Source organism: Castor canadensis, chromosome 10 (assembly GCF_047511655.1).
Source record: "Castor canadensis chromosome 10, mCasCan1.hap1v2, whole genome shotgun sequence".
Classification (NCBI taxonomy): Eukaryota; Metazoa; Chordata; class Mammalia; order Rodentia; family Castoridae; genus Castor; species Castor canadensis.
The window spans coordinates 146,662,630-146,685,325 of NC_133395.1; the positions used below are offsets into that span (position 1 = coordinate 146,662,630).

At 51.9% G+C, this 22,696-nt stretch overlaps 1 protein-coding gene across 1 annotated transcript; it reads right to left on the reverse strand.

The window, feature by feature from the left end:
* Positions 1-21,624: 21,624 nt before the first annotated feature.
* Prr23e (PRR23 family member E) lies at positions 21,625-22,239 on the reverse strand. The gene has a single exon (XM_020154766.2). It carries the CDS (start codon positions 22,237-22,239, stop codon positions 21,625-21,627), a length of 615 nt encoding a protein of 204 aa, XP_020010355.2.
* Between the last annotated feature and the right edge of the window lie 457 nt (positions 22,240-22,696).

Here is a 22,696-nt window from a genome sequence, read left to right on the forward strand (position 1 = left end):
GCTTAAAAAGCTAGGGGCAGCACAGGAGGGGTCCCTGGGATGACTGGAAAAGTGAACTGAGCACATTTCTTATATAGCCAGAAAGGAGGTGTGGCAAAGATGTCTGCACCAATCACAGCAGTCGCTCCTGTACAGGAAGGACTGTTTGTGGACCAATCACAGGCCTTCCGCTGGGCCACAGGAGAACAGCGCCCCCTCTGGCCTGGGTGGGAATGGCTGCAGGTCATCCAGACTTCAGGAGGTTTGCGATGGCAAAAACCTGGGCACTAGCTGTTTGAAACACTGTGACAGGGACAGTGTCTTCTGGAGCTGGAGCTGCGCTGTGGTCACAGTGCGGCTTCCTCAAGGCCTCCGTGGAGTGTTCAAAGCAGCGGGGCTGCTATGAGGACAGGATGACCAGCTGCTGGGCTGACAGTCCTCTGCTCCAGGTACAAGGCTGGGCCTGTCACATGACCACCCTGACGGTTGTCATCGTTCACAGAAAGCACTCGGTGTTTACAATGAGGTCTTAATGAACACAGCTCAACACAGGACTCACCAGTCCAGTCGCGTCTAACAGCACTCAATAGCATCAACACGGAACCCCTGCAGGGCCCAGGGAGAGGTGGAGCCTTCTGATCTCTCTCGCTCAGAAGACCCAAGCCTGTGACTGTGGCTTCCCCATATGGCTGGGTCTTGTTTTTGTACCTTGGCCTGGTCAGATTTCCCCTGGAAGGGAACAGGGCTGGCATGCTTGAAGCTGAGAGGAAGAGGCCAGGATCACAGCTCAGTGCAAACATCAGTTTTTTCTCCCACCTCCACCTCCATTTTCAGTTCAGACAAGTCTAGTCTCTTCTGCCAGAAGGATGAAGGGAGCGTCACTTGGCTGTGCTTGGAGAGGTGGGTCTTCAAGCCACCTACCTGTTAGACAGTCCTTGAAGTTCAGGTGACGTTCTGAGTTTAGCTCCATCTCTATCATATCTCCAGCCCCACCACCCAAGGCTTAAAATCCTACATTTGGAGTTTCTGCTTCTCAGCACTCCTCACTGCTGACTTAGGGCTCTGCCCCGGCTTCCTGTACCTGCTAAGTCAGTTCCTGTGGCACCTGCTTTCTCACCTTCCAAACCTGGTTCCTGTCACCTCAAATGTTTCTGTTGTCCTCATGGGCTAATGCCTTTTTAAGTGTCCTTTGTTCTGATCTTAGTGAGGCTTAGGGTGGCCCCCATAGCTATATATGCTCAACCTGCCATCTTTGCCTAGTAATCCAGCCTGTTCCTTTAATTTGAATTTAATTACAAATTTGAGCAGATTTTCTACGCTTATGGATCTCTGGTCCTCTTCCTCCTCCACTTACGTAGATTTTTATTGAAGTTCTTTGGCCATTTCTCACTGGAGCTCAGCACCTTGGTATATTAATGCTAAGAACTTTTTTTCTTACCCATAACTGAACATAATTTCCATCTGTCCCCACTTATTTTGTTGGGGAAACTTTTTCTTAGGTGATTTGAGAGTATCCTGAGGTCCCCCACCTCTGTGCAGTGACACCCCAGACACCTTCACTTTGCCCTGGACGCAGGCTGCATCCTCATGAAAGAGGGGTGAGGCTCATTCTGGGAAGCAGTAGATGGGCCTGTCTGGTTCATCAGCTGCTGGGTCAACTTCCTCTGCTCTGCTACCCTGGCTCTGTAGCCACTGGCATCGTGAAAACAGCTATAGAAACGTCTGCATCCCACCTGGATCCTGTTCTCCTCCAATCCTGACCTCAGTCCCAGGTATGCATGAAGTCACAGCACACCCAGGCCTCTCTCAGCCACCTGGGAGGGCAGCTGGCTGTGCTCCTGCTGAAGTGAGGGGCAGCGCCCCCCCACTCCATGTCACCGGGGTGCAGTTCTAGCTACAAGGAACAGGTGTGAGCACTGCGCAGTTTTTCTCTCAAGTCTGTCCTTTGGATGGCTTCTTAGAACATGTCCCGGAAGGACGGAGACAGGAAGGAGCAGCTGATTTCTTTATTCCCGCTAACTCTGTCTCCCGTTAGCCTTTGGGCTCTGCCTACCTTCAGGAGGCAGGTGTGTGTCTTCAGTCTTAACTGCAAAATAACGCTTTGAGACAAAAACCTCAGTGCAATAAGCAGACGCCTCTCTCTTCCTCATGCACCTGCAGGGTCTGCTGATCCGTTGCAGTGCTGCTTCCGGCTAGGGTCAGCAGCAGCTGCGGGGCATCTGGACCAGGGCGCCTTGGTGGTGAGCATCCCTCAGAATCACCTGGATCTCACCCACATCTGCAGGGCAGGTAGCTGTGGGCTGGCCCAGGACCGGGTACATTGCTCCATAAACGGATGTCTCACATCCCGGCAGCCTGGCTCAGACATGTTGCCATGACAATTGCAGAGGCACTGGCCTGACAAAGCCCTCTCAGTAGGGGCCTCCCATGAAACCACATTTCCACATTTCCTTATAGCTGTGGAGGCAGTGGCGTAAGGCCTCGGATGGTACGGGTGGTAATTCCTAACCAGAATTCTAAGCCTACTCATGTGACCTAGCGAGTCTACGGAAGGCTTTCCAAATGTTCATCCTCCCCTCCTCTAAGCGACTGGATGTGCCCCAGGCAAATGAGAAGCAAAAGCAAGTAAAGCAGCCAGAAAACAGACTGGATGCAGGAGAAAGGTGGAGGTGGAGAGCTGTTACAGAGCCCAGGAGGGAGACTTAGGAAAACCGGAATAGAAGAAGGGAGTGCTGGGGGCGGGGGGATCCCCATGATGCTGGTGCAGAACAAAAGGTGAATGCTGCATTTGCTCATTCTGAGAAAATCATCTGGTCTTCTTGGGGAAAATAGAGGAAAATGAATGATGGATACAAATAAAAAACAAGCCAAAAAATAAGAAAGCTAATTCTTTCTTTTCTTTCTCTCTCCTTTCTACCTTCCTTCCTTTCTTTCTACTGGGGTTTGAACTCGGGGCCTCAAGCTTACTAGGCAGGTGCTCTGCCACTTGAGCCACTCTGCCAGCCCTCAAAAAAGCCCTCTCAAACCCCTGCTTACCAGAGCCTGAGTGGGTCCCATGACCTGGGGTCCTATGACCTGCGGGGAAGGGGGAGGACTTGTGCAGCCAGCCAGCCTGAGGAAGTGTCAGAGGAACCTGACTGAGACTTGCCTGGTTTCTCAGAACTTCCTGTCTTCCCCCAAACCCTTCCCTTCCTGTCTCCTTGATGTGTCTGTGGAGAGCTCTCCACCACGCCCAGTTCTCAACAGTTACTCCCGTCACTTCCAGCTCAGGACCACTGAGGACTCTGAATTCGGACTCCACAACATATCTGCAGCTGCACACTTCTCTCCCTTCCCACCGTTCCCGCCACAGTCCTGAGCACGCCAGCCTGTCCCCGTCCTCGCTTCAGCCTGGGGTGAAGCTCTTTTGCTGGTTCTGGTTTCTGAAACATTTACCTGCACTTGGCCCCCTGCTGTGCACCACTCACCCACCTGCTAAGGAAGAAAGGTACCCAGGTACCTGAGGGCCCGCCTAGGAGGTAAGTCAAGCATCCTTCTACGCTCAGAGGAGCGACGCCTTCCTTCTCAAAGCCAAGAGCCACTCTGTGCCAGTGTCTTTCATGTCCTGGCACAGGAGGTCCGGTGCTTTTTGGAAGTTGCTTCTCTTTCATCTTTAGCCCCAGTGTGGATGGGGCCTCACCACCAATCCTCTTGGGTCCTTGGTCTCCAGGTTGGGTTGAGGGCTGGGGGTTTTCGTGATGCTCAGAGGGAAGAAGTCTCAGTTTGATCTGAGACACTGCCTCACAAAAAGACTGCATCTGGCCTGGGGTGTGGCCTGGCACATCTGAGGCCCTGGTTCCGTCCCAAGCACCACAAAACAAAAGAAAGACTGTGTCCCTCTCCAGCATGAGTGGCAGGCAGCGTGTGCTCTCGCTCTGGTCCCTGTCCTCTGGCTCTCCCCAGGTGGGGCACACCAACCTCCCTGAACCTTTTACTTCTCTTCTAGCCCCTGTCCACTCTACAGGAGAGCAGCTACCAGCCTATGGGACCAAGATGGCCAGCCTGCCCAGTGTAACCTGCCTTGGGAAGGAGCAGCTCTCAATGATGAGGACAGCCACTACCCAGGAGCAAGCTACGAAAAAACACATTGCTTCTGCCTCCCAGAGATGGAAGGACACCCATGCGCCCACTGCTGCATCAGCCCATGGGGTGGACATGGGGTCTGCCTGTGGCCCCTGTGCTCATGTGGGAAATGGACCTCTGACTAACCCGACCACATGGCCCTTGGGGCCTTCCTGTGACGTCCACTCCTGCATGGGGTTCCTACCGCAAGCCTACCCAGCCCCTTGGGCCTACACATGGGTGCCCTGGGGCACTTCCCTCTGGACAGCCCGTCCTCTTCCTGTGCCCTTGGTGTGGTCCAGGGATGCCTCCGGCTGTCACTCCTGCATGAGTAACCAGCATCCAGCCACCCTGGCCTCTGGCCTAGCTCCTTATTTTAGGGGACCCCCAGCCCCCGACTCCTCAGTCCCTCCCACTCTGGCCGGGGATGTGCTCAGTTGCTGTCCCCAAGAGGGACACGAGACCCCAGCCAGCTCAGCCCCTAGGTCTGCGGTGGGAGACCCGTCCAGAGGGGCTTCCTACCGGAAGAAGTGCCAAGCCCCTCTGTCAGAATGCACCTTCAGCTCTGGGCCCATTTGGGCCCCCTGGTCCCCTTCCAGCCCAGAACTCCACCCTCTGCCCCCTTCTCCCATCCAAGACCCCCAGTCTCCTCCCCGCAGCCCCGGCTACCCCCAGCGCTCAGCCTGCAGGGCCCGGCGCTGCCTCTTTGAGCCCTGACCTGCACCCAGAAACAGCCCGACACTTGTTCCCTGTGAAGCCAGAGAGCTGGGGTTCTGTTGGATCACCTGTGTGATGTTGTTCACTGTCACACACCGTGTCCCCACCGTGCTCTCACCCACCCAGGCGGGACCCCTTTGCCTCACATTTCTCTTCCCTCTCACCTCTTTCTTTTGGTCCTTGTCTCTCACCTGGCACCCTGTGTCCTCCCAGTCCTGTCTGAGCCAGTAGGGCGTGCCGGCAGCCGGGCCAGTGAGTTTGCATCCTACGTTTTAAAACTGCATGAGTGAGGGGCTGCAGGAACTGCTCCTTTGCCCCTAGTGGTCAGTGAGTGTTCAAGGTCAATCCCGGGTGCTGAGCCCTTCCCTCTGTCAGTTGGGGGCACCCAGCTGCCCATCAGCCTGGGCTGTGCCTGGCCTCTCCAATCAGGCCCTCAGCTGCATCCCGTCCCACCCCACCACCTTGCAGGTTGCTGGACCCCTGGGATCCGGAGAGCACTGCTGTGGGCGTCACCCAGAGGCCTTTAGAACCGTTCATGTACCATGCAGTGACCTGGGTCAGCCAGGCCCCAGGTCATCCAAAGCCAGTCCAAAGAATGCTTCTCCCCTCACCCGCCCTCTCCAAACCCATGGTGGGATAGCGCACGTTCTTGTAAGAATATACGTCGTTATTTACACGTTTTTATAAAAATAAATAAATGATGTGCTATAAATCAGTTTCTTATTGTTCAGTCAGTATAGTACATTTCATGTTTTCAAATTTATTAGCATAAAACTGCGTATATTTCTTCCTGTTTTGGGGGTTTTTTCTTGTTTACTTTTTTTTTTTTTGCTGTACTGGGTTTTGAACTCGGGGCCTACACTTTAAGCCACTCCACCAGCCCTTTTTTGTGAAGGGTTTTTTTAAATAGGGTCTGGTGAACTATTTTCCCAGGCTGGCTTCAAACTGCAATCCTCTGATCTCTGCCTCCTGAGTAGCTAGGATTACAGGTGTGAGCCACTGGCGCTGGCCTCCAGCTATTTTTTTATTATCTGCTGTCTCCCCCTTTTCTTCCCTAGTGTGTGTGTGATTTGCAGTGCTGGGGGTGGAACCCAGAGCCCTGTGTGTGCCAGGAAAGTGCACTACCACTGAGCTACAGCCCTAGTCCTTGAACTCGTAATCCTCGGCCTCAGCCTCCTGAGTGCTGGGATTACAGGCGTGAGCCACCATACTCGGCCAATAGTGTACATACCAAAGGAAGAAAAGAAAACCTTAAGCACGTGCTATAGTTTGGATCTTAAGTATCGTCCAAGGGACCCAGCTTGGTGCTATCAGGAGGTGGTGAGACCACAGGAGGTGGGGCCTGGTGGGAGGTTTTCGGGTCACTGGGGCATGCCCTTGAAGGAGATCACAGGACCCTAGCTCCTTCTTCCTCATTTTTGGTCCCCAGCTGTGAGGCAAGCAGTTTTGCTCTGCTACTTCTCCTCCCTAAGCTGTGCTGCCATAGGCCCAAAAGAATGTGGCCAACCAATCATGGACTGAACCTCCAAAACTGAGCCAGAGTAAACCTTTCCTCTCTGTAAGCTGATGGTCTCGGGGAATTTGTTATGGTCATAGAAAACTGAGTGGCACAAAGCAGATTGTCTGATGTTGGAGCGTTGACTCATTGGCTCTCTTCTGCTATCAAACACCTTTCATTCATCCTCATTATTTACCACAAAGTGAGCTTCTCGCTCACTTTGTAATTTCTTGAGGATGACATTAGTCAATTCATCTGCTCTTAACACCTTTGTATTACAAGTTTTTAATACTATAAAACTCCCTCTAAATAAACCAATTTAAATGTATACTCCCATTATCATATGGGATAATTTTATTTTTGTATCTTTAAACAATTGCTATTAAGGGGAAAACCAATTAAATTTTCTAATTGTTTCCTTTTAGCCCAACCAAAATCATCTATGTAGTTTAAAATATCTCATATGGATTTCTGTCCATAATATTCCAATTACTGTCCTAATTATCATTGCTGTCATTATGGGCCAGTAGTGAAAATTACAGCAGTGTTATGTAATGGAGACAGAACAGTCCACAATCCATGCACTAATTCCCTGTGTGCGATCCCAAAGCCACAGTTCATCAAGCAGGTTGAACAAAATCTGAACCTCTTAAGTAGCAGTTCTCGCTTATACCGACCGTGGAGGACAGATCAGTAAAAATACCTTTTGAAGGGAATTTTAAAATCCCAAGCTTCTTGGTACAGCTTTAGAATTGGAGATATTGATCTGTCAGAATGTTGAAGAAGAAACCCACTGATGTTTAAGTCTGAATGCAGGTGGAAAACTCAGCCTGTGATGGGGCATCCTTGCAAGCTTGGGGTGTGGAGGGAAAGGAGCCAAGGCCACAGAGGAGGCCAAGGCTGAGGAGGTGGCGGGCGACAGCCGGCGGGGAGTCTGCTCTCAGACCTGCACCTGCTGACGGGAGCTACGGGGGCAAGGCTCACCTGCCGGGAGGCCACTGACCTGGGCAATGGATTCCCTCCCGTCGGGGTCGCCCCTCCTGTGGCTCCAGGTTTTAGATTCGGCTTCTCTAAGAAGAGGGTGACCTCTTCTAAAGACGGTTGTGTTTAGATGCTTTCACACGGCCCAAGTCTTCTCTTGGACTCCACGCTCTTGGATTGAGGCAGAAAGCTCTGCGTAGGATGCTTTTCTCTGTACACTGACTGCAAAAGTCTGAGCAAACTTAAGAGTTTGCTGGACACAGCTGGTCCCCAGGAGGCCTCAGGTTGTCAGGCTGCTTGTCTGTCGCCTTCCTCAGGGTCCCAAGGACCCACCCCAGCCAAGTTGGGTAGCCCCTCCATGTGGTTGAAATCCACCCCAGGCTGGGCTCCACCAGGCCCCCATAGCACAGAGAGTCCCCAAAGCACCTGCCAGCTGGCACAGAACCCGCCTGGCAGGGAGGACGAGAAAGCAGTAACTTCCTCTCCTGAACTGTGTAGGGCTCTCTTTTTCTCCCAAGTTTACTGAGGTCTGGTTGTGTTTTTACATTTTTATTTGAAGAGTGGCTTTCTTTTTTCTTTTTAAATGGTGCCTGATGATAAATAGTTCTTAATTTAAGGAGATCTAAACTCTCCAGTCCTTCTCTTTGGGCTCATCTTCCTCCAGGTCAGGTTGTTCTCAATTTTTAGGGTATTTATTGTGTAAGTCTCACAGTGATGTTTGAAAGTGTGAACTCTTGGTTTTTGGCTACTTCAGTAAATGCACAGTACAATTCTTCTTTGTGTGCTAAAATTGTTTTGTGTCCTGTATTCAGGTGTGCTGTGAGCAGCAAGTACAGTGTTGTGGTTAGCTTTTTTTTTTTTAATTCATCCTGAGTCTCTGTCTTTTAATTGGACTGTTTACTCCATTTATATTTAATGTAATTGCTGTTCCCATTCGTTTAAATTCACCATCTCACTATCCCTGCTCTCTTTTCCACCTCTTCATTTTTTTTTCCAGGGCATCACACTTGCTGGGCAAGAACCCTATCACTCGAGCCACACACCCCCAGTCCTTTGGTTTTTAGTTTGCTTTTCAGATGTGTCTCATACTTTTGCCCAGGCTGGCGTTGGACCATGATCCCCTTACCTCTGTCTCCAGTGTGGTTGGAATCATAGCATGCACCACCACACCTGGCTTGTTTTTGAGAAATGGCCTTGCTAACTTTTTGCCTGGGCTGACCTTGAACCACAGTCCTCCTACCTCAGCCTCCTTTTCCTCTACTTTGTGTTCCTTTATTCTTTTTCCAACACCTTTCATAACATTCAAAGTACGTTTTATTCCATTGTACCTATTCCTAATTAGGTATACATTCGTGTATTATTCTTTTGGTGGTCACGGTAGTGACCCACGGTCAGCCTTACATTTCCTAGCCCACCATGAGTCTTCCACCAGCGGTGAGGTTTTACGCCTGTTTATGCAGGAGGCCTCACGGGACCTAACTGCTTCACCCTCAGTCTGGATCGTCACATGCTTACGGGCCGCTTCCCTTTCTGTGAGTTCTCAAGCCTCACTGGAGGCGCTCGTTGTGCCTGAAGAACTTCCACAGCCATCTTTAATTGTGAGAAATTCTTCCAGTTCATGTCTGTCTGAAAGTCTCTTCACTGTGCTTTCCTTTCTAGCGAGACAGTTTTTGTACACGTTGATGGGGCTATGAAAGAGAGAAGGATAAACAAATGCTGGCAAGGACGCGGAGGGGGGATGTAAATTAGTCTCGCCATTGGAAAACAGTATGGAGGTTCCTCCAAAAGCTAAAAACAGAGGCTCCATGTGACCCAGCTGTCCCTGTGCTGGGCATACATCCTAAGGAGACAAAAGGCTCCCTAAAGAGACACCTGCACACCCGCGTGCATCGCGCCGCCATTCACAGTAGCCAAGTTAGGGAGGCGGCCGGCGTCCACGGGCGGCTGACCAGACAAGGGACACGGGAATCGATTCAGGACAGAATGTCGTTCAGTCACAACACAAAAGGAGGAAGTTTTATGGCACTTGGGATAACTTTCCCGGCAGGAGAAGGTCAAGGGCGTGGTGCCACGTCCATCAGTTCATGCTGACCGTTTTCAACCTGACCATAACTTCATCCCTTTTTTTTGAGGACGAGGTTTGAAGCCAATCTTTGCAACTAGGATATTATGACCCACGCGATTCTCTCAGTTTATTCTGAAGCACACATGTTCATTGCATGACATACGTATGTCCACGTCTGACGATCACGAGGTTCAAATATTTTAGTTTTTTTTTTTACTCTGGAGCTTGAACTCAGGGCCTTCACCTTGAGCCACTCCACCAGCCCTTTTTTGTGATGGGTTTTTTCAAGATAGGGTCTCACGAACTATTTGCCTGGCTGCCTTCGAACTGTGAACCTCCTGATCTCTGCCTCCTGAGTAGCTGGGATTACGGGTGTGAGCCACCAGCACCCACCTCAGCATAAGTGCTCTTATTTTTTTTTGAAAGCTTTACAAATCAAAAATGTAAAAATACATCAGTCTTTTCCTGTGTCTACCAATATGATTTTGTATTAAGGTAATGATTTTATTTCACATGGGATTATCATACAGGGAGTTATGTTAAATCACCTTTGCATTGTTGAGATAAACTAAACTGACAAAATCTTTTATTTTGTAATTTTTTTTTCATTTGGTTTGTTGATAGGTTGTTTAGGATATTTCACAGAAGAGAAAGATAATTTAGACATGTCAACCGTACCAGTTTTGAATTCAAGGAAAAAAAATGGCCTTAAAAATTAATTTTATAGCTTTTCCTCTTTTGCAAAAAAAAATGTGTTGGAATATATTTCTGAGAAAGCTTGGGAAATTCACATGTAAAGCTGTGTGTGCCTGGGGCTTTTTAGGAGCAGCAAGGAGCCATGGTGTTGCTTACTGAATTTATCTGCCTATTGGTGGTTCATGAATTTCTCCATACTTTGCTTAAATACTTCTCTTACTTTTATTTTCTTCTTCAATGCTGGAAGTGGAGCCCAGAGAAGTGGGCACTGCCAGTGGCCACACCAGCCCGAGCTCTGGAGTCTTTCTCAGTCAGTCTTCCCTGTGTTTTGTCTACTTAACTTCTTCGTTCTAAGAAATAGTGTTGAGAGAGCTTTCACTCTTTATTATTTTCCTTGTCTATGTTCTTGGACTTCTGCCTGTGTGCTTTCTCCCTTGCCTTTATTTCCATGGGTCTGTTCCATTGCTGTTTTTATAACTTCAGTGGAAAGTAGTATTCTCTCTCTTTTTGTTTTATGACAAATCTACAGCTTTGTACTTTCCTCAGAATACCTACTTCTTTAGCTTTGTCCTACAAATTCGTCAGGTAGTGCATATGTTATCCCCAATTCCACAGGGTTGGGGACTCCTGATGTTTGCTCCCTGCTTCCCCAGCTCAGCCTTTGGGGCATCAGAAGGAGAGGCTGGGGGCCTCCATAGCCCTGAGCCTTTGGGCACTACTTCATCCTCTCCTCTGCCTGCTCAGCTCAGCTCAGTTGCTAACCCACTACCCCCACACACACACACGTCCCACACAGCACACTCTGTGCACCCCAGTTGGGCCCTGTCACCCTGCAGACAGGCAGGAACCCACTGTGGCCTGGTGGAGAGTCTCCACCAGGACTTGCTCCAGGGCAAGTCCAGCAGGAAGGAGGGCCTAGGGGCTGAGGGAGATGGCGTGGATAAAATGTAATTCATCTAACCCTTTGTCATAGTGATGTCACTGACAATGTTGGGCCACCATGTCTGGAGAATTTCTTTAGGAGTCTGTTTGCAAAGTTCACAGGGGAGTTCTGTGGGGCATCTGGGAGGTCAGCAGCCACCTCCAGAGCTACTCCCCCTGGGGAACACAGGGACTGGCGCTTCTGTCCATCAGGAGTGAGAAGCTCAACTTCAAACACCGAGGAGAGGAACACAGATGGATGCCATGCCACGCGTGAGCAGAAATCCCCAGGTCGCTTTGGAGATGACATGAAAGTGATCAAATCCAAGAGGGACTCAGGCTGAGCACCATGTGGCCTGTGCCTGCCTCTGTCTTCTACAAGTTCACAGACCTCACCTTCCCATCGAGACATTCAGGTCCTCACTTCCTAACTCCAGGGGTTCCACATTCTCACTTCCTAGTGTGAAGTAGCAGTTTCTTGTGATTCGATCCTTGCTAGCTGAAGGGTTTGGACTTACGCCTGGTCTTGCTGTAGGTGTCGGCATTATAGCCAAATCCCCCAACCATGGCTCTATCTAGGACATCATGAGAAGGACACCCAGAGCCCCTGGTCCCCAACCACAGGAGAGCCTGCGCTGACAGACGCTACTCCTCCACCATTGGAGTCCTCAGCATCCACCTCTGACTGGATTCCCATATGAAGCTAGGCACACAGGGCAGAGATTCAAAACGAGTTTGCTGACACCAGGCACCCTGTCCTGGTGCCTTTTCTCACAGGCTTCTGACTCAGTGTCTCCCTCGAGCTCCATCTCCCTGCTGGAGCCTGAGGCTCCTGCCTCCGCTGGTCCCCCAGGGGCAGTCACCCCATCCCTGGCAGCTCCTGACTCTTGACAAGTCAGCGTGTCAGTGCTGGGAAGCTGATTTCCTGCACGCCCCCTCCCTGCCATGACTTGCTTATTCCTGCTATGGCTTAGATGTGGCCCCAGGTTTCCCACACTAGTGGTAGTTGGAGGTGGGACCCTCGGAAGGTGGTCCACTCTGTCTCCATGAGTGGGTCGTGGGTCAAGGGGCCGTCAAGGGGTGGCTTTGTTACAAAAGCGCGCTCTCGCACCCTCTCTGGCACACCACTCTCCCACTGTGTGGTGACGTAATGAGAACTCATCGAGGGTCTCTGAACGAAACTTCTTTGATTTATGTGACTCAAGGGTTGTGTGTCCTGGGAACGGGCTGCACCCCATGCGAAGGTCCAGACCGACAAACAGAAGGGAGGCACAGGTCAAGGAAGGCTAGGGATCAGATCTGTGGACTTCCCAAGCTCCTCTCCCCGACACCGCACTGCCAGGTTGGGAGGAGTTTCTGCAAGGAAGGAGGAAGTTGGGTGCTGGGCTCAGTGTCATGAAAGCCAGCACCCAGAGTGTGAACACCCCCAGCCAGATCCCCCAGGAGGCCTCGTGGAGGGGCAGGCCAGGCTCCTTGCTCACCTCCACCAGTGGAAGACGTAGGGTATCTCAGCAGAAGGCTGGAAGGACCAGTCGTCAAGTTTGGTCTTTGGCTGGATGAACTCAGGGAGGCTCAAGAAAAGAAGAGAGGTTGGCTCTGGATTGAAAATAGGGGGCAACGCCACGATTGGGTTTCTCACCTGCCTGACCCGCAGGGAGGGAGGCCTCAGGTAGGTGGGCCGTAGTGGATAGCGAAGTGGCTGTCACTCGTTTGGTGCTCAGTGTTGGTGGCACAGAGACTTTCCTGTCTGGCTGAGGGACAGTTATTAAGTGGCCTTGCTTTGTCTCACTTTATCATGGCTCCACAGTGACCATGGCTGAGCTTGGCTTTCTGTGAAATTATTCCTGTCTAATAAAGAACAGTACAGCCCAATCATGAGCGCCTGGCCAGCTTCCCAACAGCAGGGGCTGACCTTTTTCATCCTCCAGAGATGCATTTAAGACCCTTCTGATTACGGCTTTTCCCTGTTTATCCCCAGGGCAGCTCAGCATGGCCAACTGAGGGTCTAGTACCTAGGAGCCTGGCTCCAGGCCAACTCATGGTGACAGTTGCTTGTTCACACTGCACAGGGCACTTAGTAACCTAACTTCCAGGTGAAGAAACTGAGGCATGAAGGCGTAAGTCCCCGCCACTCTAGAAGTGACTGAGCCAGCCTCCACCAGGTGTCTGGCTCCAGGTTCAATGCTCCTGACCACTGTACCACACTGCCCCTCGGCCTCAGCTCTGCAGCCTCCTCCCCATCACCCCAGCTCTCCTTCCCTGCGAGACCACATGGTCTTCCCTGGCTCCCCAGAATGTCTCTGAAGTTTTGGGGAGAAACAGGCATGAGCAGTGAGGACCAGTGTCAGGAGTGGGGGCGGATTAAGCTCCCCTCAGGCCACGTGGAAAAGTTTCCCTCTCCACCGCCTGGAAGCCACAGACTCGGGGATTTTGGCTGCTGCTGGTCAGGCAGGGACAAGCAGGGGAACCTGTGAACAGGGTGAGGGACTAAGACTGCAATTTCTGTGACTGGGGTCAGTCTGAGCTGGACGATCAGCTGGAGAACACAAGCTTCCCTAGGGACCAAGCCTGGACTGGGTCAGGAGTGACAGGCACCATATTGACTCCAGCCGGCCCCTGAGGGCCAGGCCAGGGTGGCAGTAGGATGCCTGTGGCTGGAGGTCGCTGAACTTCAGGATGGCATGGTGTGCCTGTGGCTTGCTCTGCACAGCACCCCTGAGGCACTTGCTGGCCCATATAAGAAAGCTCTGGTCCCCAGCCTTCATTTCATAAGAAAAGCCACAAGGCAAGGTGGCTGCCACTGGTCCCTCTTCTCTCTGTAACCTCAGCTTCCTGAGGGGTAGAAGCAAGTTTTCAAAGGTGGAATTGGAGATGTGCTGAGGTGCTGACTGGGCAAGGACCGTGAGTGGACCAGAATATCAGCAGAATCCTTCTCACTTTGACACTGGCTGCTGTCTGTGCAGCCCTTGGCAGGAAGGATGCAGTTGTTTGACGCTGGCCTAGAGAGGCTGAAGCATCGGTGTCCTAAGCCTGAGTCTTTATGCACACAAAGGCCGGAGCACAGCAGGCTTTCTCCCATCACGGATGGGTGCAGGAACTGCCTTCGGGTGCTGGAGAAGGTTCATTCGCGAGCTGCACCGAGGCATGCAGGAAGGAGCCTGGTCTTCAACTCACTCTCAGGAGAACAGCTTGCTGGCTGGCTCTCTCTGCAGTATTACCTGCCAGGAAGACCCCACAGTCCACAAGACCACGCTGACCAAGCAGGGCTGGTGGGAGAGGGAGGCTACAGGATCACCTGGCTGAGGGGGAATTCAGGACAGTGAACAGGCGCAGACTGCCACGAGGGCCCCACACTGGCTCCACAAAGGTGCCCGGGCCTTTATCAAGAGCGGGAGTCAATCAGAGATTTGATAAGCTGGTGTTCCTGCTGGGAAGCAGCCATCCGGACCCTTTCCTGTCCATCAGTGGGCCCCATGTGGCTAGAGCGCTGGCAGGACCAGTGAACTCGCCTGCCACTAACCTGCCAGGACGGCCTCTTGGAGTCCATCAGCTTGGACGGGTGCAGCATGACTGATGGCAGCTGTGTCAGGCCCTCTGGGCCCCAAGACGCTGAGCAGGGCCCCATCAGATGCTGAGAGCTGACTCCTCCCAAAGGCGGCACCTTGGGGCACATGTGTGTCTTTGTGAGGGGCCAAGGCATCCAGAGGCACAGACAGACAGAGGACTGCTCTCCCTGTGACTGGACTCCCAGCCCAGAGCACAAATGGTCCGATGTCAGACCCCGTCTCACCGGGTCTCAACACTGTGAATGGAGTTGCCAGAAGCCCGCTGTGACCTGGGGACAAGGAGACCAGCATGCTTAGCCACTGCAGTGTGAGGGGGTCCTCATGACCCCCAGGTGGGCCACACACCAGCCCCTGGCACGCCACCCCCACTGTCAGTGCCCTCAAGCCCCACGGCAGAGCCCTCTACTCGTGCATAGATAGACATGACCTCGACCTTGAACCAGAGTTTGGTGGGCAGGCAGTGCATGGACAGCCTCGTGACCTGTGTGATCAGCTTCTCCACAGAGCCTCACCGCTCACCTGGGGGAGATTCGGGTGGCTGTCTCCTGAAGTTTACGGTGAGAAGCAGGACCTGGGAACAGACCACCTCAGCTGACTCCAGGCTCTGCATTGCTCCATGACTCTGGGCAGGTCACTGGCCCCCTCAGTGCAGTGGCAAACCAGGCCACTGTGGTGAGTGTCCAAGGGACAGGGCTCCTGGGAGGACGAGGTGGGTCAGTGTACACTCTGGTGACAGAGGACAATAATGAGGACTCAAAGAGCTCAAATGCTGCCGCTGAGGGCACCGATGCTTTTCATGAGTCTGATTCTCCATGGAGCTTTCCAGGTGGTGGGGAAAAGAAGCCATGGCTAATTTCTAGCGCTGGGTTCAAGGATTTTACATGTGACATTTCAGTCCTGTGAGGAGGCACTGCTGGGATCAGCACCATCCTCCCCATCCAACAGATGAGGGAATGGAGGCAAGGAAAGCTGATAGTGGGGAATATTCCAAAATCGCCAGGAGTGTGCTCCTCAAACGCCCTCATCAGCATAGCATGCACACATGTCAGAACTCAGAGTACAATGAATATATATGTGTGTGTGTGTGTGTGTATATTTAAAACTGTTCATCAATTAAAAAAAACTTCTTGGTACTGGGGTTTGAACTCAGGACCTACACCTTAAACCACTCCACCAGCCCTATTTTGTGATGGAGTTTTTCAAGATAGGATCTCCCAAACTATTTCCCAGGCTGGATTTGAACTGTGATCCTCCTGAGTAGCTAGGATTACAGGCATGAGCCACTGGCACCCAGCTAAAATTTTTAAAATAAGGAAAAAAAGCAAAGAGTCAGGGAGAAGCCACGGTTCCCCATGGCTGGTCAAGGAGCACAGCCTGCCCTCAGGTCTGCCCCACCTCTCTCAAGTGAGCTCCCTGTGACTTTTAGTTTCGACCTTTGCTCTGACATTGCTGCTGTGCCGGAGGGTGGCCTGGGCTGCAGGATGCCATCTGCTCTGGGCTCTGGTTTGAGTCGCACATACGCCCTAGGGCCAGTGTCCAAGGCCAGATAGTCCCAAACAGACCTTCAACATGTCCAATTCATCACCACCCTTCTGAGACACAGCAGCACACGGACAGAGCCAGGCATAGGCGGCATCTCCTCTCACTCATTCCTCTTCACTATCTTATCTCCTGCTAGGGATGCCACCCAGGAGACATCTTGGCCCCAGGCAAGGCCCTGGCCACTCACCATCTTCTTCAGAGCTCCCTCTGCTCTGAGTACTGGGCACACAGCCGAGCTGTCCCTCCCCTAGTGCCAGAGTCCCTGGGGATGCAGATGTGACTCTAGAAGCAGGGTAACTTTCTCCCAGACCCCTCCACACACCCCCTCCACTTTTCTTTTGGCTGGAATTGCATCCAAGACAAAAGCTCATGAGAGGTGCTATGCAGGGAAGGGATGGAGGTGTCCTAAGGATGGGACAGCACACAAGAGATAGACAGAGGGCAATATAAGAAGGCACAAGCTAGTGCTTGAACAACCATCAGGATGGCCACTATCCCTAGGTTAAACAGGCCACCTCTGAGGTATGAAAAAGAGCAACACTGGCCTCCCAGAGCAGGACTCATGGACGGCCACATGGGGAGTGAAAGAAGATCTGTATCCTCAAAAGAGAAGAGGGTGGGGATGCCATAAGCCAGGAACAGCAGGTTGAAGAGGACCCTTGGGGCTGGGGTGCATCTCAGTGGTACAGCATTTGCTTGGCATGCGTGAGGCCCTGGGTTCCATCCCCCACACCAAGTGCAACCAAAGACTATTAAGAAACTGCTGGGACTACAACAAAATTAGAAATAAGGGCAAAATAGTTTCTGCTGGGTATTGAGGGGGTGGGGGGAGAGGGAGGGGGCGGAGTGGGTGGTAAGGGAGGGGGTGGGGGCAGGGGGGAGAAATGAACCAAGCCTTGTATGCACATATGAATAATAAAAGAAAAATGAAAAAAAAAAGAAACTGCTGGGAATGAAAATATGAGGGAAACCACGAACGGGAGGAAAAGCAGAATTAATGAGCTGGAAGGTGAGGCTGAGGCAGGAGGAAGAAGACAGTGGTGGGAGGTGTGAAGAGAAGTAAGGGTGTGGAAGACAGGCACTCTCACATCCAAGTGGGGTCTTGAGGGAAGAGGCAGATCTCGGGGAGAATAAATAATTGGGGAAACAATGACCTACCTTTTCCAGAGTTAAAGACTCTTTAAAGATTGAACAATACCAAAAAGAATAGAAAGAAAAAAAAAATCTGCCATCTACACACAAATCATTTAATGATCTCAAATAGAAAGACTTCTGGAAGATTCCCAAGACTGCTCCCTCCCAGAAGCCCAGTTGGGGTGGGACCAGACTTCTGTCCTCAGCATCAAGAGCTGGACGCCCCTGTCTGGGGCCTCCTGTCCTGTCCTCCTCCTGTCCCACCCCAGCCACGCAGGGGAGAAAGCCTGTCCTGGGTTCAGAGGAATGGAAAGCAGAGGTGGAGAGGATGAGAAGTCTGAGTAGAGATGTGAAGACACAAGTGAGAGAGAGCCAACCAGACCTAAGGGCTGAACCAATACACTGTGATCAAGTGGGTCTCACACAATCTGGAGGATCCTGACCAATGCTGTAAGTCAAGAACGAGAACCCCATCACAGGGCACCCCATTAGCACCTCTCAGCCAGCCTCGACACCCCACGTGGGCAGCCAAGAAGGAGCCGTTTTCTCTTTTTCTCCCATCCCAACTCATAGCTTACACGAGGAGAGCCGATCCCAACCCTGCCCTAAAAGAAGTGGGGATTCCCAGGCTAGCCCACTCACCGGGGCTGTGCCCTTCCTAATCCAATCTGATCCCAGGGCCTCCTTATCTTCTCGTGGTACCTCCAGGTCACAAGCTCTTTCATCAAAAAGTCCCTCCACCACCCGCCACTTCTTTGAAGGCTGCCCTCACTTTCTCAATTTCGAATGAATGGTGCAGTCTTGGGGGTCTGAAGCTTCTTTTTTCTGTACTAAATTTTTAGTAGTGCTGTTTTATTGTTCTCAGATAAAATCCCAGCATGGAGACTTCCACTTCCAGTTCCCCTCTCATCCTGCTGAGTGCAGCTAAAAAGACATCATACGTAAGATGAGCTGAGAACAAAAGGTGGAAAGGCGGGCCAGCAAGGGACCCAAGGTGACAGTGAGTTCCTGGGTTTCCTCTGCCAGGACATATGCGGCAGAAAAGCCAGCAGCCCAGGAATGCCAGTGGGATAGACAAAAAATAATTTAATTTAAAAAGCCTCTCACCTCTGGCCAAAAGACCAAGAAAGGGGCAGCCCACCAAAACAGAAAACTTGAAGACAATTACCTGTCCCAACCAGTCACACACAGGGGGAAAGCCATGGCCCCAGGACATCAGCAGAGGTGGCAGGAGGAACACAGTCTTCTGCCCTCCCCGGATCTAAGGAGGCCCTGGGGGATGTGGGAGAAGCCCTAGTGGGGGCAAGTCCTTTCTCCCCGTCTGGCTGCAGCAAGGTCCAGCGCACAGTGTCATTGGCAGCCATCTGGGCGAACCATAAAACCATTTACCATTCCTCCTACTCTGGAGTTTCCAACAGCGTGTTTGACAGTTGAAGCAAAAAGTACAACACAGCCTTTTGTGGTTCCAAATGCATGGAGAGGAAATACACAAGAAAATTGTACAGGGGATGCAGAGGTTTATAAATTTCACTTGAGCAGGTAAAAGGTTGACACCAGTCAACTGTTAACTTATCTGTATAGCATGTAAAATCTAGACTGACCACTAAAAATCTATGCAAAGAGATAAATCAAAGTAAAGTTCTAGAAAATGTTCAAGTAACTCTTGGGATGGCAGGCAAAAGAAAACAGGAATGAAGTATAGAAAAAACAAGTAGAAAACAAAATAGCAGGGCTGATGGCATTGCTCAAAGGTAGAGTGTGTGCCTAGCATGTGGAGAGGCTCTTGGTTTGAATGCCAGCATAACACATTTTTTAAAAGCAGATTTAAGCTCTAACATGAATAACTGCAATAAACAGACATGTTCTCACATGCTATGTAATTCCACTCATATAACATTCTCAGTGACAAGGTTATAGAGATGGAGACCTGACCAGAGATGGCCAGGAGTCAGAGAAAGGGGAGAGGGGAGTGTGGGGCTCTAAACGGGAGAGGGGTACCCAAGAGATGCTGGTGGAAATTGGTTCTGCATCCTGATTGGGTGGTGATGACATAATCCACACAGGTGATAAAATGACATCATAGACACAGGGCCAGCCAATTCCAGTTCTGGGCTCCATATTGTACTCAACTAAAGAAAGATGTCACCTTTGGAGGAAACGGACAAAAGGTAGGTGGAACCTCTCTGTACCGTCTTTACAACTGTCTGTAATAATCGCAAAGAGACAGATTGACACTGACACAAGAGTGATTGTAACTTGCTCTTGTCATACAAAGGAGAGCTAATATGTATTTCTCCATCTAAATACTTGGGCACAACATCCTAGAAAACATGTCATCAGATGTCACATTATCTCTGATGCATACGTTTGGATTTGAGAATAAAACCAGGTACATTTTCAAACAAAAATACCAGAAGAGAGAACAGAGGTCAGGTTCACTGGCACTGGTGCACATTAAAACCGTGCACACACACCCTGTTTATATGTAAGGTGAGTTTGCTTCTAGGCTTCAAGCGCACCCCCATGAGGGTCCGACAGGGCATCTGAAGGGCAGGCACATCAAGGGCGGCTGTCCACTGGAGGGACCAATGGCATCCTGGAGATCACTCAGCTTCTGTAGTCTCTGCCCGATGAAAGTCAGCAAAACTCTTCAAACGTCACATCCATCAGAAAAGCCCCAGTGTTTTCAGATGTCCCCTGGGGGGGAGCACCAGTTCCACCCAGAGATGCCCAGGGATGCTGTGTCCTGCTGTCCTCTCCACTGGTACCTTCTGCACCTCATGCCCCCTCCTTGCCCTGTGAGGCCAGCAGATCCTCCTGTGGCCCTCCCCTCAGCCACACAGCTGTCATTGCCCCCAGCTTCCTGCCACACATCTCCTGCAGAATTTCTTGGCAGTTCCCATATGCAAGTGGATGCATCTTCCAATTCCTTGCACCTGTCCCCATACCTGTCCTTGCCTCACTGCCAACCCTCTTGTTCTCTCTCTCTCTCTCTCTCTCTCTCTCTGGCGGTACTGGGGTTTGAACTCATGGCCTCACACTTGCTAGACAGTCACTCTGCCACTTGAGCCACTCTGCCAGCCCTCCGACCCTCCAGTTCTCGGACCTGCTCTACCACCACTGCCAGGGCTGATGCGGGTCTTGTCAGTACCAACGACTGCATCCGTTCCTAACTGAACTCAGAGCTGCCCCTCTGCACCTGTGCACTTTCTCTAGCACCCTCATCGTGGAGTCATTTGAACTCCATTTTTATTAACCCTGCCATCTTTCCACACTTCCCAACCCTCCTTAGGTCCGTCGTTCTCTTACATCCCACAGTCCATCACAATTTTAATCACCCTCATGCTTTGTGTCCCTGGCTCCTTCTGGCTCACCTGGCAAAACCTGACCCAGGCCAAGTACAGGCTCCTCACACTCTGCATTTAAGTCCATGGGGCTGAGTCCAGCTGGAGAAGGGCCTCCAGCACCGGGCTCGTCTCATCTTACACTGGCCCAGAGAACACAGCTTGGCAAACCCTGCGTAGCCAGAATCAGGTGACAGATGCAGGGGACACTACACAGTCTGAAGATGGATTGGCATCTAGAACTGACAAATCCTCAAGATAACCGAGAGACACGTGCAGGTTAGGAGGAGGGGAGGACCTTGGCTGAGGGAGGCGAAGGTCTCACACCTGCATGCTCTCTGCAGCTCTCCGACAGAGACAGAAATGGGGCGCCCAGTGAGCACCTGGCATGGGGCAGGGAGCCCATGCGAGGCCAGTGGACAGGAAGCTGGGGAAGACCTGTGGAGAGGGACCTGCTGGCCTTTCACAGAGAAGTCAAGGACTGTCCTCCCACAACTCCAAAAAATACTGTTAGGGGTCCTTCGAGGCCAGGGGATCTGCCTTGGGCTCTCCAGGGAGCACTGGAGAGGGCTAAGGTGTCCTTTGGAGCAGTTTGTTTGCTTGTTTGGTTTTGGTAGTACTGGGGTTTGAACTCAGGACCTTATGCTTGCTAGGCAGGCACTCTACCACTTGAGCCACACCTCCAGCCCCAAACAGTTTGGAACTACAAAAATAAGGCACAGGCAGCACAGCTATCCATTGTAAATATCACATCAACCAATAAAGAGCAAAGAAATTATTTATTGCATGTCATCCATGTGACTAAAAAAAGTAGGATGCAAACTCACTGGCCCCGGCTGCCGGCACGCCCTACTGGCTCAGACAGGACTGGGAGGACACAGGGTGCCAGGTCAGAGACAAGGACCAAAAGAAAGAGGTGAGAGGGAAGAGAAATGTGAGGCAAAGGGGTCCCGCCTGGGTGGGTGAGAGCACGGTGGGGACACGGTGTGTGACAGTGAACAACATCACACAGGTGATCCAACAGAACCCCAGCTCTCTGGCTTCACAGGGAACAAGTGTCGGGCTGTTTCTGGGTGCAGGTCAGGGCTCAAAGAGGCAGCGCCGGGCCCTGCAGGCTGAGCGCTGGGGGTAGCCGGGGCTGTGGGGAGGAGACTGGGGGTCTTGGATGGGAGAAGGGGGCAGAGGGTGGAGTTCTGGGCTGGAAGGGGACCAGGGGGCCCAAATGGGCCCAGAGCTGAAGGTGCATTCTGACAGAGGGGCTTGGCACTTCTTCCGGTAGGAAGCCCCTCTGGACGGGTCTCCCACCGCAGACCTAGGGGCTGAGCTGGCTGGGGTCTCGTGTCCCTCTTGGGGACAGCAACTGAGCACATCCCCGGCCAGAGTGGGAGGGACTGAGGAGTCGGGGGCTGGGGGTCCCCTAAAATAAGGAGCTAGGCCAGAGGCCAGGGTGGCTGGATGCTGGTTACTCATGCAGGAGTGACAGCCGGAGGCATCCCTGGACCACACCAAGGGCACAGGAAGAGGACGGGCTGTCCAGAGGGAAGTGCCCCAGGGCACCCATGTGTAGGCCCAAGGGGCTGGGTAGGCTTGCGGTAGGAACCCCATGCAGGAGTGGACGTCACAGGAAGGCCCCAAGGGCCATGTGGTCGGGTTAGTCAGAGGCTGGGAACTATGGGAGTCATAGGCAGAGGCCATGGTTGCCAGGAGGCTGGAGCAGCTGAAGCCAGGTGGACTTTCTTCAAGATCTACCACTTGGGATAGACGGGTGACCACTGGTCTGTGCTGCCCTTTTCTTCGAGGAGCACTGTCCTTCAAAGCCTGGAGATTGGGGCAGGTGGCTCCCTACAGGCTGACACTTCACAAGTCTTCAGGAGACTTGGTGGCTGTAGGGGGGGAAGACAGGGTTAGAAGAACAGGGAGATAAGGCTTGGTGGGGGGGCAGAGTATGAAGATGACGAGGGGAGGCAAACCTGGAGGATGGAGGAGACAAGCCAGAGGAGGAGAGGGGGCCGTCACAGGCAGGGATGGTGAGGCTGCTGTGTGGTGCTCTTACTCAGACCAAGAAACACACTGAATTCAGTTCTTCTTGTTCTCCCTCTCAGCAGGTCACACGAAACAAACAGGAGGGCACCAAAGCCACATTTGTTTGTTG

Coding starts and splice junctions, on each gene's coding strand:
- Prr23e (XM_020154766.2), bottom strand. CDS start 22,239: ATGGCCTCTGCCTATGACTCCCATAGTTCCCAGCCTCTGACTAACCCG.